Here is a 13,023-nt window from a genome sequence, read left to right on the forward strand (position 1 = left end):
GTGTCCCCAGTGTCCCCAGTGTCCCCAATGTCCCAAACCCCCTGAATGTCCCCAATGTCCCTGATGTCCCCAATGTCCCCAATGTCCCCAATGTCCCCAGTGTCCCCAGGGCTGGACAGGCTCTTGGAGACCCATCAGTGCCCTGTGTCCCCTGTCCCACTGATGTCCCCAACATCCCCACTGTCCCCACTTTCCCGACTGTCCCCAATGTGTCCTGTCCCCGCAGTGTCCCCAGTGTCCCCAATGTCCCCAACATCCCCACTGTCCCCAGTGTCCCCAATGCCCCCAATGTCCCCAATGTGTCCTGTCCCCGCAGTGTCCTCAGTGTCCCCAATGTCCCTGATGTCCCCACGGCTGGACAAGCTCATGGATCTCTCTCAGTGCCATGTGTCCCCACTGTCCCCGATGTCCCCAATGTCCCAAACCCCCTGAATGTCCCCAATGTCCCCAATGTCCCCAATGTCTCCAGTGTCCCCAATGTCCCCAATGTCCCCAATGTCCCCAATGTCCCCAATGTCCCCAATGTCCCAATGTCCCCAAAGTCCCAAACCCCCTGAATGTCCCCAATGTCCCCAATGTCCCCTGAGTGTCCCCTGCTGTCCCCAGGGCTGGATGGCCTGATGGAGCGCTGTGCCCAGTACAAGAAGGACGGCGCTGACTTTGCCAAGTGGCACCGTGTGCCCCATGTCCCCAATGTCCCCAATGTCCCCAATGTCCCAAACCCCCTCAATGTCCCCAATGTCCCCAATGTCCCCACTGTCCCCAATCCCTGATGATGTCCCCAATGTCCCCTGCTGTCCCCAGGGCTGGATGGGCTGATGGAGCGCTGTGCCCAGTACAAGAAGGACGGCGCTGACTTTGCCAAGTGGCGCCGTGTGCCCAATGTCCCCAATGTCCCAAACCCCCTCAATGTCCCCAATGTCCCCAATCCCTGATGATGTCCCCAATGTCCCCACTGTCCCCAGGACTCGATGGCCTCATGGAGCGCTGTGCCCAGTACAAGAAGGACGGCGCTGACTTTGCCAAGTGGCGCTGTGTGCCCGATGTCCCCAATGCCCCAATGTCCCCAGTGTCCCCAATGTCCCCAATGTCCCAAACCCCCTCAATGTCCCCAATGTCCCCTGCTGTCCCCAGGACTCGATGGCCTCATGGAGCGCTGTGCCCAGTACAAGAAGGACGGCGCTGACTTTGCCAAGTGGCGCCGTGTGCCCGATGTCCCCACTGTCCCAAACCCCCTCAATGTCCCCAACGTCCCCAATGTCCCCAACATCCCCAATGTCCCCAATCCCTGATGATGTCCCCAATGTCCCCCGCTGTCCCCAGGGCTGGATGGGCTGATGGAGCGCTGTGCCCAGTACAAGAAGGACGGCGCTGACTTTGCCAAGTGGCGCTGCGTGCTGAAGATCACGGCGCACACGCCCACGCGCCTCGCCGTCATGGAGAACGCCAACGTGCTGGCCCGCTACGCCAGCATCTGCCAGCAGGTCACCAGCTGTCCCCAACTGTCCCCAAGGGTGTGGGAAGGGAGCTGCAGGGGAGGTGGCACCAAGAGGTGGCATCTAGAGGGGGTTTGGTGGCACTTAGGGATGGTTTGGTGGCATCTAGAGGGGGTTGGTGGCATCTAGAGGGGGTTTGGTGGCACTTAAGGAGGGTTTGGTGGCATCTCCAAGGGTTTGGTGGCACCTGGAGAGGGTTGGTGGCAGCAGGAAGAGTTTGGTGGCACTTAGAGAACTTTTAGTGGCATCTAGACCAGGTTTGGTGACAACTGGAGGGGGTTTGGTGGCACTTAGGGAGGGTTTGGGGACATCTTGAGGGGGTTTGGTGACATCTAGAGAGGGTTTGGTGGCACCTGGATTTGGTTTGGTGGCACTTAGAGAGGGTTTGGTGGCACTTAGAAGGGGTTTGGTGGCACTTGGGGATGGTTTGGTGGCACTTGGAGGGGGTTTGATGGCACTTAAAGGGGGTTTGGTGGCATCTAGAGGGGGTTGGTGGCACTTAGAGAGGGTTTGGTGGCATCTAGAGGGGGTTGGTGGCATTTGGGAGAGGTTTGGTGACACTTAGGGATGGTTTGGTGACACTTAGGGATGGTTTGGTGGCACCTGGAGGGGGTTTGGTGGCACTTAAGGAGGGTTTGGTGGCACTTAGGGAGGGTTTGGTGGCACCTGGAGGGGTTTGGTGGCACTTGGGGATGGTTTGGTGGCACCTGGAGGTGTTTGGGGACACCAGGAGGTGACTCGCCGTCATGGAGAACGCCAACGTGCTGGCCCGCTACGCCAGCATCTGCCAGCAGGTCACCAGCTGTCCCCAACTGTCCCCAAGGGTCACCAAGGGTCCCCAGCCTGTCCCCAAGGGTCCCCAGCCTGGCCCCAGCCTGGCCCCAGGACGGGGGGATCGAAGGGTGGGGGCTGGGGGGGTTTGGTGGCACTTAGGGAGGGTTTGGGGACACTTAGAGAGGGTTTGGTGGCACTTAGGGAGGGTTTGGTGGCACTTGGGGATGGTTTGGTGGCATCTAGAGGGGGTTTGGTGGCACTTAGGGAGGGTTTGGTGGCACTTAGAGGGGGTTTGGTGACACCTGGAGAGGGTTTGGTGGCACTTAGGGAGGGTTTGGTGGCACTTAGATGGGGTTTGGTGGCATTTGGGAGAGGTTTGGTGACATCTGGAGAGGGTTGGTGGCACTTAGAGAGGGTTTGGTGGCACTTAGAGAGGGTTTGGTGGCACTTAGAGAGGGTTTGGTGGCATCTAGAGGGGGTTTGGTGGCACTTAGAGAGGGTTTGGTGGCACTTAGAGAGGGTTTGGTGGCACTTGGATTGGGTTTGGTGGCACTTGGATTGGGTTTGGTGGCACCTGGCAGGGTTTGGTGACACTTAGGGAGGGTTTGGTGGCACTTAGGGAGGGTTTGCGGACATCTTGAGGGGGTTTGGTGGCATCTAGAGAGGGTTTGGTGACACTTAGAGAGGGTTTGGTGGCATCTTGAGGGGGTTTGGTGGCACTTAGAGGGGGTTTGGTGGCACCTGGAGGGGGTTTGGTGGCACCTGGAGACGGTTTGGTGGCACCTGGAGGGGTTTAGTGGCACTTAGGGAGGGCTTGGTGGCACTTAGACAGGGTTTGGTGACACTTAGACGGGTTTGGTGGCACTTAGAGAGGGTTTGGTGGCACTTAGGGATGGTTTGGTGGCACCTGGAGGGGATTTGGTGACACTTAGAGAAGTTTTAGTGGCATCTAGACCAGGTTTGGTGGCACTTAGGGAGGGTTTGGTGGCACTTGGATTGGGTTTGGTGGCACCTGGAGGGGTTTGGTGGCACTTGGAGAGGGCTTGGTGGCACTTAGAGAGGGCTTGGTGGCACTTAGAGGGGGTTTGGTGGCACTCAGAGGGGGTTTGGTGGCACCTGGAGAGGGTTTGGTGGCACTTAGGGATGGTTTGGTGGCATCTAGGGAGGGTTTGGTGGCACCTGGAGGGGTTTGGTGGCACTTAGGGATGGCTTGGTGGCACTTAGAGAGGGTTGGTGGCACCTGGAGGGGGTTTGGTGGCACTTGGGGATGGTTTGGTGGCACCTGGAGGTGTTTGGGGACACCAGGAGGTGACTCGCCGTCATGGAGAACGCCAACGTGCTGGCCCGCTACGCCAGCATCTGCCAGCAGGTCACCAGCTGTCCCCAGCTGTCCCCAAGGGTGTGGGAAGGGAGCTGCAGGGGAGGTGGCACCAAGAGGTGGCATCTAGAGGGGGTTTGGTGGCACTTAGGGATGGTTTGGTGGCATCTAGAGGGGGTTGGTGGCATCTAGAGGGGGTTTGGTGGCACTTAAGGAGGGTTTGGTGGCATCTCCAAGGGTTTGGTGGCACCTGGAGAGGGTTTGGTGGCACTTAGGGATGGTTTGGTGGCACCTGGAGAGGGTTTGGTGGCACTTAGGGTTGGTGGCACTTAGGGAGGGTTTGGTGACACTTAGAGAAGTTTTAGTGGCATCTAGACCAGGTTTGGTGGCACTTAGGGAGGGTTTGGTGGCACTTAGGGAGGGTTTGGTGGCACTTAGGGAGGGTTTGGTGGCACTTAGGGAGGGTTTGGTGGCACTTAGGGAGGGTTTGGGGACATCTTGAGGGAGTTTGGTGGCACTTAGGGATGGTTTGGTGGCACTTAGAGGGGGTTTGGTGGCACTTAGAGGGGTTGGTGACAGCGAGGGTTGGTGGCCCCTCAGTGCCCTTGGCTCCCGCCCTACTGTCCCCACCTGTCCCCTGTGCCCTCCCCAGGGTCCCCTCCCCGTGTCCCCAATGTCCCCAATGTCCCCAACATCCCCAGTGTCCCCAATGTCCCCACTGTCCCCAGTGTCCCCCGGTCTGACATGTCCCCAATGTCCCCTCTGTCCCCAGAATGGCATTGTCCCCATCGTGTCCCCAATGTCCCTGATGTCCCCGATGTCCCCCCTGTCTGACATGTCCCCACTGTCCCCAGAATGGCATTGTCCCCATCGTGTCCCCGATGTCCCCCCTGTCTGACATGTCCCCAATGTCCCCAATGTCTGACATGTCCCCACTGTCCCCAATGTCCCCAGAATGGCATTGTCCCCATCATGTCCCCACTGTCTGACATGTCCCCAATGTCCCCAGAATGGCATTGTCCCCATCGTGTCCCCGATGTCCCCAATGTCCCCAATGTCCCCAATGTCCCCCCTGTCTGACATGTCCCCAATGTCCCCTCTGTCCCCAGAATGGCATTGTCCCCATCGTGTCCCCAATGTCCCCCCTGTCTGACATGTCCCCAATGTCCCCTTGGTGTCCCCAGAATGGCATTGTCCCCATCGTGTCCCCAATGTCCCCAATGTCCCCACTGTCCCCAATGTCCCCAATGTCCCCACTGTCCCCAATGTCCCCAATGTCCCCAATGTCTGACATGTCCCCATCGTGTCCCCAATGTCCCCACTGTCCCCCCTGTCTCACATGTCCCCAATGTCCCCTCTGTCCCCAGAATGGCATTGTCCCCATCGTGTCCCCAATGTCCCCAATGTCCCTCTGTCTCACATGTCCCCAATGTCCCCTCTGTCCCCAGAATGGCATTGTCCCCATCATGTCCCCCTGTCTCACATGTCCCCAATGTCCCCTCGATGTCCCCAGAATGGCATTGTCCCCATCGTGTCCCCACTGTCCCCAATGTCTCACATGTCCCCACTGTCCCCTCAATGTCCCCAGAATGGCATTGTCCCCATCGTGTCCCCAATGTCCCCAATGTCTGACATGTCCCCAATGTCCCCAATGTCCCCAGAACGGCATTGTCCCCATCGTGTCCCCCCTGTCTCACATGTCCCCACTGTCCCCTCTGTCCCCAGAATGGCATTGTCCCCATCGTGTCCCCGATGTCCCTGATGTCCTCCCTGTCTCACATGTCCCCACTGTCCCCAATGTCCCCAATGTCCCCAATGTCCCCAATGTCTTACATGTCCCCTCGATGTCCCCTCGATGTCCCCAGAATGGCATTGTCCCCATCGTGTCCCCAGTGTCCCCAATGTCCCCCCTGTCTGACATGTCCCCAATGTCCCCTCAATGTCCCCAGAACGGCATTGTCCCCATCATGTCCCCAATGTCTGACATGTCCCCAATGTCCCCAATGTCCCCCCTGTCTGACATGTCCCCTCGATGTCCCCTCTGTGTCCCCAGAATGGCATTGTCCCCATCGTGTCCCCACTGTCCCCAATGTCTCACATGTCCCCAATGTCCCCACTGTCCCCAGAATGGCATTGTCCCCATCGTGTCCCCACTGTCCCCAATGTCTCACATGTCCCCACTGTCCCCTCAATGTCCCCAGAATGGCATTGTCCCCATCGTGTCCCCAATGTCCCCAATGTCTGACATGTCCCCAATGTCCCCAATGTCCCCAATGTCCCCCTGTCTCACATGTCCCCACTGTCCCCTCTGTCCCCAGAATGGCATTGTCCCCATCGTGTCCCCAATGTCCCCACTGTCCCCAATGTCTCACATGTCCCCAATGTCCCCACTGTCCCCAGAATGGCATTGTCCCCATCGTGTCCCCAATGTCCCCAATGTCCCTCTGTCTGACATGTCCCCTCAATGTCCCCAGAATGGCATTGTCCCCATCGTGGAGCCCGAGATCCTCCCGGACGGTGACCACGACCTCAAGACGTGCCAGTACGTCACCGAGAAGGTCAGTGCCACCCCCAGGTGTCCCCAAGTGTCCCCAAGTGTCCCCACGTGTCCCTAAGTGTCCCCAGGGGTCCTCGCCGTGCGGGGTGACACCAGGAGGTGGCACCTGGGGGGGTTTGGTGGCACCTGGGGAGGGTTTGGTGACATCTGAGGGGGTTTGGTGGCACCTGGGTGGCTTTGAGTCACCCCCAGATGTCCCCAAGGTGTCCCAGTGTCACCCCCAGGTGTCCTGTGGTGGTTGGTGACACCAGGAGGTGGCACCTGGACAGGGTTTGGTGGCACCTGGGTGGCTTTGAGTCACCTCCCAGTGTCCCCAGCCTGTCCTGGTGTCACCTCCCAGTGTCCCCAGCCTGTCCTGGTGTCACCCCCAGGTGTCCCCAGCCTGACCTGGTGTCACCTCCCAGTGTCCCCAACCTGTCCTGGTGTCACCCCCAGTGTCCCCAGCCTGTCCCAGTGTCACCCCCAGGTGTCCTGCGGTGGTTGGTGACACCAGGAGGTGGCACCTGGACAGGGTTTGGTGACACCTGGGGGGGTTTGGTGACACCTGAGGGGGTTTGGTGACACCTGGACAGGGGGTGGTGGCACCTGGTGTGTCCCCAGCGCTGTCCCCAATGTCCCCAGGTCCTGGCAGCCGTGTACAGGGCCCTCCGTGTCCCCAGTGATGTCACTGATGTCACTGACGATGTCACTGATGTCCCCAGGTCCTGGCAGCCGTGTACAGGGGGTGCTCAGTGTCCCCAATGATGTCCCCAATGTCCCCAATGATGTCACTGATGATATCCCCAATGATGTCCCCAATGTCCCCAATGATGTCCCCGATGATGTCCCCAGGTCCTGGCAGCGGTGTACAAAGCCCTCAGTGACCACCACGTGTACCTGGAGGGGACACCAATGATGTCACTGATGATGTCCCCAATGATGTCACTGATGATGTTCCCAATGTCCCCAATGATGTCCCCAATGTCCCCAATGATGTCCCCAATGATGTCATTGATGTCCCCAGGTCCTGGCAGCGGTGTACAAGGCACTCAGTGACCACCACGTGTACCTGGAGGGGACACCAATGATGGCACTGATGATATCCCCAATGATGTCACTGATGATGTTCCCAATGATGTCACTGATGATGTCACTGATGATGTCCCCAATGATGTCCCCAATGTCCCCAATGATGTCCCCAGGTCCTGGCAGCGGTGTACAAGGCCCTCAGTGACCACCACGTGTACCTGGAGGGGACGCTGCTGAAGCCCAACATGGTGACAGCGGGACACGCCTGTGCCACCAAGTACAGCCCCGAGGAGATCGCCATGGCAACGGTGACAGCGCTGCGCAGGACAGTGCCACCCGCTGTGCCAGGTCAGTGTCATTGTCACCTGTGTGTCACTGTGTGTCACTGTCACTGTCACTGTGTGTCACTGTGTGCCATGGCAACGGTCACCGCGCTGCGCAGGACGGTGCCACCCGCTGTCCCTGGTGAGTGTCACCTGTGTCACCTGTGTGTCACTGTCACTGTCACTGTGTGCCATGGCAACGGTGACCGCGCTGCGCAGGACGGTGCCACCCGCTGTGCCAGGTCAGTGTCACCTGTGTCACCTGTGTGTCATTGTCACTGTGTGTCACTGTCACTGTCACTGTGTGCCATGGCAACGGTGACAGCGCTGCGCAGGACGGTGCCACCCGCTGTCCCTGGTGAGTGTCACTGTCATTGTCACCTCTGTGTCACTGTGTGTCACTGTGTGCCATGGCAACGGTCACGGCGCTGCGCAGGACGGTGCCACCCGCTGTCCCTGGTGAGTGTCACCTGTGTCACCTCTGTGTCACCTGTGTGTCACTGTCACTGTCACTGTGTGTCACTGTGTGTCACTGTGTGCCATGGCAACGGTGACGGCGCTGCGCAGGACGGTGCCACCCGCTGTCCCTGGTGAGTGTCACCTGTGTCACCTGTGTGTCACCTCTGTGTCACTGTCACTGTGTGTCACTGTGTGCCATGGCAACGGTGACGGCGCTGCGCAGGACAGTGCCACCCGCTGTGCCAGGTCAGTGTCACCTCTGTGTCACTGTCACTGTGTGTCACTGTCACTGTGTGTCACTGTGTGCCATGGCAACGGTCACCGCGCTGCGCAGGACGGTGCCACCCGCTGTCCCTGGTGAGTGTCATTGTCATTGTCACCTCTGTGTCACTGTGTGTCACTGTGTGCCATGGCAACGGTGACGGCGCTGCGCAGGACAGTGCCACCCGCTGTCCCTGGTGAGTGTCATTGTCACCTGTGTGTCACCTGTGTGTCACTGTCACTGTGTGTCACTGTGTGCCATGGCAACGGTGACCGCGCTGCTCAGGACAGTGCCACCCGCCGTGCCAGGTCAGTGACACTGTCACTGTCACCTGTGTGTCACTGTCACTGTGTGCCATGGCAACGGTGACCGCGCTGCTCAGGACAGTGCCACCCGCCGTGCCAGGTCAGTGTCACCTGTGTGTCACTGTGTGTCACTGTGTGTCATTGTCACTGTGTGTCACTGTGTGTCACTGTGTGTCACTGTCACTGTGTGCCATGGCAACGGTGACAGCGCTGCACCACACCGTACCACCCGCCGTGCCAGGTCAGTGTCACCTCTGTGTCACTGTCACTGTCCCTGTGTCCCTGAGCTGTCCCAGTGTCCCCAGGCTGATGTCACAGTGATGTCACACTGTCCCCTCACTGTCCCCTGTGTGTCCCCTCAGGGATCACGTTCCTGTCAGGGGTCAGAGCGAGGAGGAGGTGTCACTGTCCCTCAGTGCCACCAACCGCTGTCCCCAGTGTCCCCAGTGTCCCCAGTGTCCCTGTGCCATACCCGTGTCCCTGAGCCATCTGGCTGTCCCCAGCCTGTCCCAGTGTCCCCAGACTGATGTCCCCTCACTGTCCCCTGTGTGTCCCCTCAGGGATCACGTTCCTGTCAGGGGGTCAGAGCGAGGAGGAGCCTCTCTGAACCTCAACGCCACCAACCGCTGTCCCCAGTGTCCCTGTGCCATATCCGTGTCCCTGTGCCATATCCGTGTCCCTGTGCCATATCCGTGTCCCTGAGCCATCTGGCTGTCCCCAGACTGATGTCACAGTGATGTCACAGTGTCCCCTCACTGTCCCCTCAGGGATCACGTTCCTGTCAGGGGGGCAGAGCGAGGAGGAGCCTCCCTGAACCTCAACGCCACCAACCGCTGTCCCCAGTGTCCCCATGTCCCCGGTGTCCCTGAGCTGTGTCTGGGCTATGTGACTGTCCCCAGGCTGTCCTGATGATGTCCCCTCTCTGTCCCCTCAGGGATCACGTTCCTGTCGGGGGTCAGAGCGAGGAGGAGCCTCTCTGAACCTCAACGCCATCAACCGCTGTCCCCATGTCCCCATGTCCCCATGTCCCCGGTGTCCCTGAGCTGTGTCTGGGCTATCTGGCTGTCCCCAGGCTGTCCCCTCACTGTCCCCTCACTGTCCCCTCAGGGATCACGTTCCTGTCAGGGGGTCAGAGCGAGGAGGAGCCTCCCTGAACCTCAACGCCATCAACCGCTGTCCCCATGTCCCCATGTCCCCAGTGTCCCTGTGCCATTCCCGTGTCCCTGAGCCATCTGGCTGTCCCCAGACTGATGTCACAGTGATGTCACATTGTCCCCTCAGGGATCACGTTCCTGTCAGGGCTCAGAGCGAGGAGGAGCCTCTCTGAACCTCAACGCCATCAACCACTGTCCCCAGTGTCCCCGGTGTCCCTGTGCCATTCCCGTGTCCCTGTGCCATCTGGCTGTCCCCAGACTGATGTCACAGTGATGTCACATTGTCCCCTCAGGGATCACGTTCCTGTCAGGGGGGCAGAGCAAGGAGGAGCCTCCCTGAACCTCAACGCCACCAACCGCTGTCCCCGCTGTCCCCAGTGTCCCCATGTCCCTGTGCCATTCCCGTGTCCGTGTGCCATCTGAGTGTCCCCAGACTGTCCCAGTGTCCCCAGACTGATGTCCCCTGTGTGTCCCCTCAGGGATCACGTTCCTGTCAGGGGGGCAGAGTGAGGAGGAGCCTCCCTGAACCTCAACGCCACCAACCGCTGTCCCCATGTCCCCATGTCCCCATGTCCCCGGTGTCCCTGTGCCATTCCCATGTCCCTGAGCTGTGTCTGGGCTATCTGGCTGTCCCCAGGCTGTCCCCTCACTGTCCCCTCACTGTCCCCTCAGGGATCACGTTCCTGTCAGGGGGGCAGAGTGAGGAGGAGGCCTCCATCAACCTCAACGCCATCAACCGCTGTCCCCAGTGTCTCCAGTGTCCCCATGTCCCCGGTGTCCCTGTGCCATTCCCGTGTCCCTGAGCCATCTGGCTGTCCCCAGACTGTCCCAGTGTCCCCAGACTGATGTCCCCTGTGTGTCCCCTCAGGGATCACGTTCCTGTCAGGGGGTCAGAGCGAGGAGGAGGCCTCCATCAACCTCAACGCCATCAACCGCTGCCCGCTGCCCCGGCCCTGGGCTCTGACCTTCTCCTACGGCCGCGCCCTGCAGGCCTCGGCCCTCAAGGCCTGGGGCGGCAAGAAGGACAACACCAAGGCGGCCCAGGAGGAGTACGTCAAGAGAGCCCTGGTAGGTGGCACTTGGGGACATTGGGGACACCTTGGGGACACCTTGAGGACACCCCGGGGGCGTGGGGACACGAGGGGTGTTGGGCGTTGGTTGGGTTGGGTCGGCCATGGAGAGGTGGAGCCACATCTGAGGGGGGTTTGGAGGTTCAGATGGGGATGTTTGGGGTCTTGGGGACATTGGGGACACCTTGAGGACACTGTGGGGACACCTTGGGGACATTGAGGGGTCTTGGGGACACGAGGGGTGTTGGGCGTTGGTTGGGTTGGGTCGGCCATGGAGAGGTGGAGCCACATCTGAGGGGGGTTTGGAGGGTGAGGTGGGGATGTTTGGGGTCTTGGGGACACCTTGGGGACACCTTGGGGACACTGTGGGGACATTGGGGACATTGGGGACATTGGGGACGTTGGGGACATTGGGGACATTGGGGACATTGGGGACATTGGGGACGTTGGGTGTTCCTTGGGTTGGGTCGGCCATGGAGAGGTGGAGCCACATCTGAGGGGGGTTCAGAGGGTGAGTGGGGACGTTTGGGGACATTTGGGGTCTTGGGGACATTGGGGACACTCTGGGGACATTGGGGACACCTTGAGGACACGACTGAGGACTTGGGGACATTGAGGGGACTTGGGGACATTGAGGGGACTTGGGGACATTGAGGGGTGTTGGGCGTTGGTTGGGTTGGGTTGACCATGGAGAGAATGTCCCCAGTGTCCCCAATGTCCCCAGTGTCCCCAATGTCCCCAATGTCCCCCATGTCCCCACTGTCCCCACTGTCCCCGATGTCCCTGCTGTCCCCAGTGTCCCCAATGTCCCCCATGTCCCCACTGTCCCCACTGTCCCCCCTGTCCCTGCTGTCCCCTGATGTCCCCTCTGTCCCCAGGCCAACTCCCTGGCCTGCCAGGGTAAGTACACCCCCAGCGGCACCGCGGGGGCGGCGGCCAGCGAGTCCCTGTTCGTGTCCAACCACGCCTACTGACCGCTGGTCACTGCTGGTCACTGCTGGTCATCTGCTGGACACCCACTGACCATCCACTGACCACTGCTGGACATCCACTGACCATCTACTGACCACCCTCCAACCATGCCTACTGACCGCTGGTCATCTGCTGGACATCTGCTGGACATCTGCTGGACACCCACTGACCATCCACTGACCACCCTCCAACCACGCCTACTGACCGCTGGTCACTGCTGGTCACTGCTGGTCATCTGCTGGACATCGGCTGGACATCGGCTGGACACCCACTGACCATCCACTGACCATCCACTGACCACTGCTGGACATCCGCTGGACATCCACTGACCACCTGCTGACCACCCTCCAACCACGCCTACTGACCACTGGTCATCTGCTGGACATCGGCTGGACACCCACTGACCATCCACTGACCACCCTCCAACCACGCCTACTGACCACTGGTCATCGCTGACCACTGCTGGACATCGGCTGGACATCCACTGGACATCCACTGGACATCCACTGACCACTGCTGGACACCTGCTGGACATCCACTGACCATCCACTGACCACCCTCCAACCACGCCTACTGACCACTGACCACTCCTGGACACCTGCTGGACACTGCTGGACACTGCTGGACATCCACTGACCACTGCTGGAAATCCGCTGGACATCTGCTGGACACCCACTGACCACTGGTGGACACCTGCTGGACACTGCTGACCACGCTCCAACCACGCCTACTGACCTCTGACCATCGGCTGGTCACTGCTGGACATCGGCTGGACACCTGCTGGACACTGCTGGACATCCACTGACCACTGCTGGACACCCACTGACCATCCACTGACCACCTGCTGACCACCCTCCAACCACGCCTACTGACCGCTGGTCATCGCTGACCACTGCTGGACATCTGCTGGACACCCACTGACCACCCACCAACCATGCCTACTGACCACTGACCGCTGGTCATCGCTGATCATCTGCTGGACATCGGCTGGACACCCACTGACCACTGCTGGACATCACTGACCATCTACTGACCACCCTCCAACCACGCCTACTGACCACTGGTCATCGGCTGGACATCCACTGACCATCTACTGACCACTGCTGGACATCCACTGACCACCCACTGACCATCCACTGACCACTGCTGGACACCCACTGACCACTGCTGGACACCTGCTGGACATCCACTGACCACCCTCCAACCACGCCTAGTGACCATTGGTCATCTGCTGGACATCCACTGACCACTGCTGGACATCGGCTGGACACCCACTGACCACCCACTGACCATCCACTGACCACTGCTGGACACCCACTGACCAC

The 13,023-nt window shown here is 59.9% G+C and overlaps 1 protein-coding gene across 2 annotated transcripts in view; it reads left to right on the top strand.

The window, feature by feature from the left end:
* The window catches only part of LOC311164719 (fructose-bisphosphate aldolase A), a 33,449-nt gene extending 21,462 nt beyond the window's left edge, over nt 1–11,987 (top strand). For both annotated transcript variants that reach the window (XM_084224282.1, XM_084224283.1), the window contains exons 6-10: nt 1,324–1,484; nt 6,063–6,146; nt 7,327–7,501; nt 10,525–10,724; nt 11,605–11,987. In XM_084224282.1, the coding sequence (XP_084080408.1) occupies nt 1,324–1,484; nt 6,063–6,146; nt 7,327–7,501; nt 10,525–10,724; nt 11,605–11,700 (716 nt within the window). In that variant the 3' untranslated portion in view covers nt 11,701–11,987. The remainder of the gene's footprint in view (nt 1–1,323; nt 1,485–6,062; nt 6,147–7,326; nt 7,502–10,524; nt 10,725–11,604) is intronic.
* Nucleotides 11,988–13,023: the final 1,036 nt, after the last annotated feature.

This window comes from Fringilla coelebs, assembly GCF_963513975.1.
Source record: "Fringilla coelebs genome assembly, chromosome: 35".
Classification (NCBI taxonomy): domain Eukaryota; kingdom Metazoa; phylum Chordata; class Aves; order Passeriformes; family Fringillidae; genus Fringilla; species Fringilla coelebs.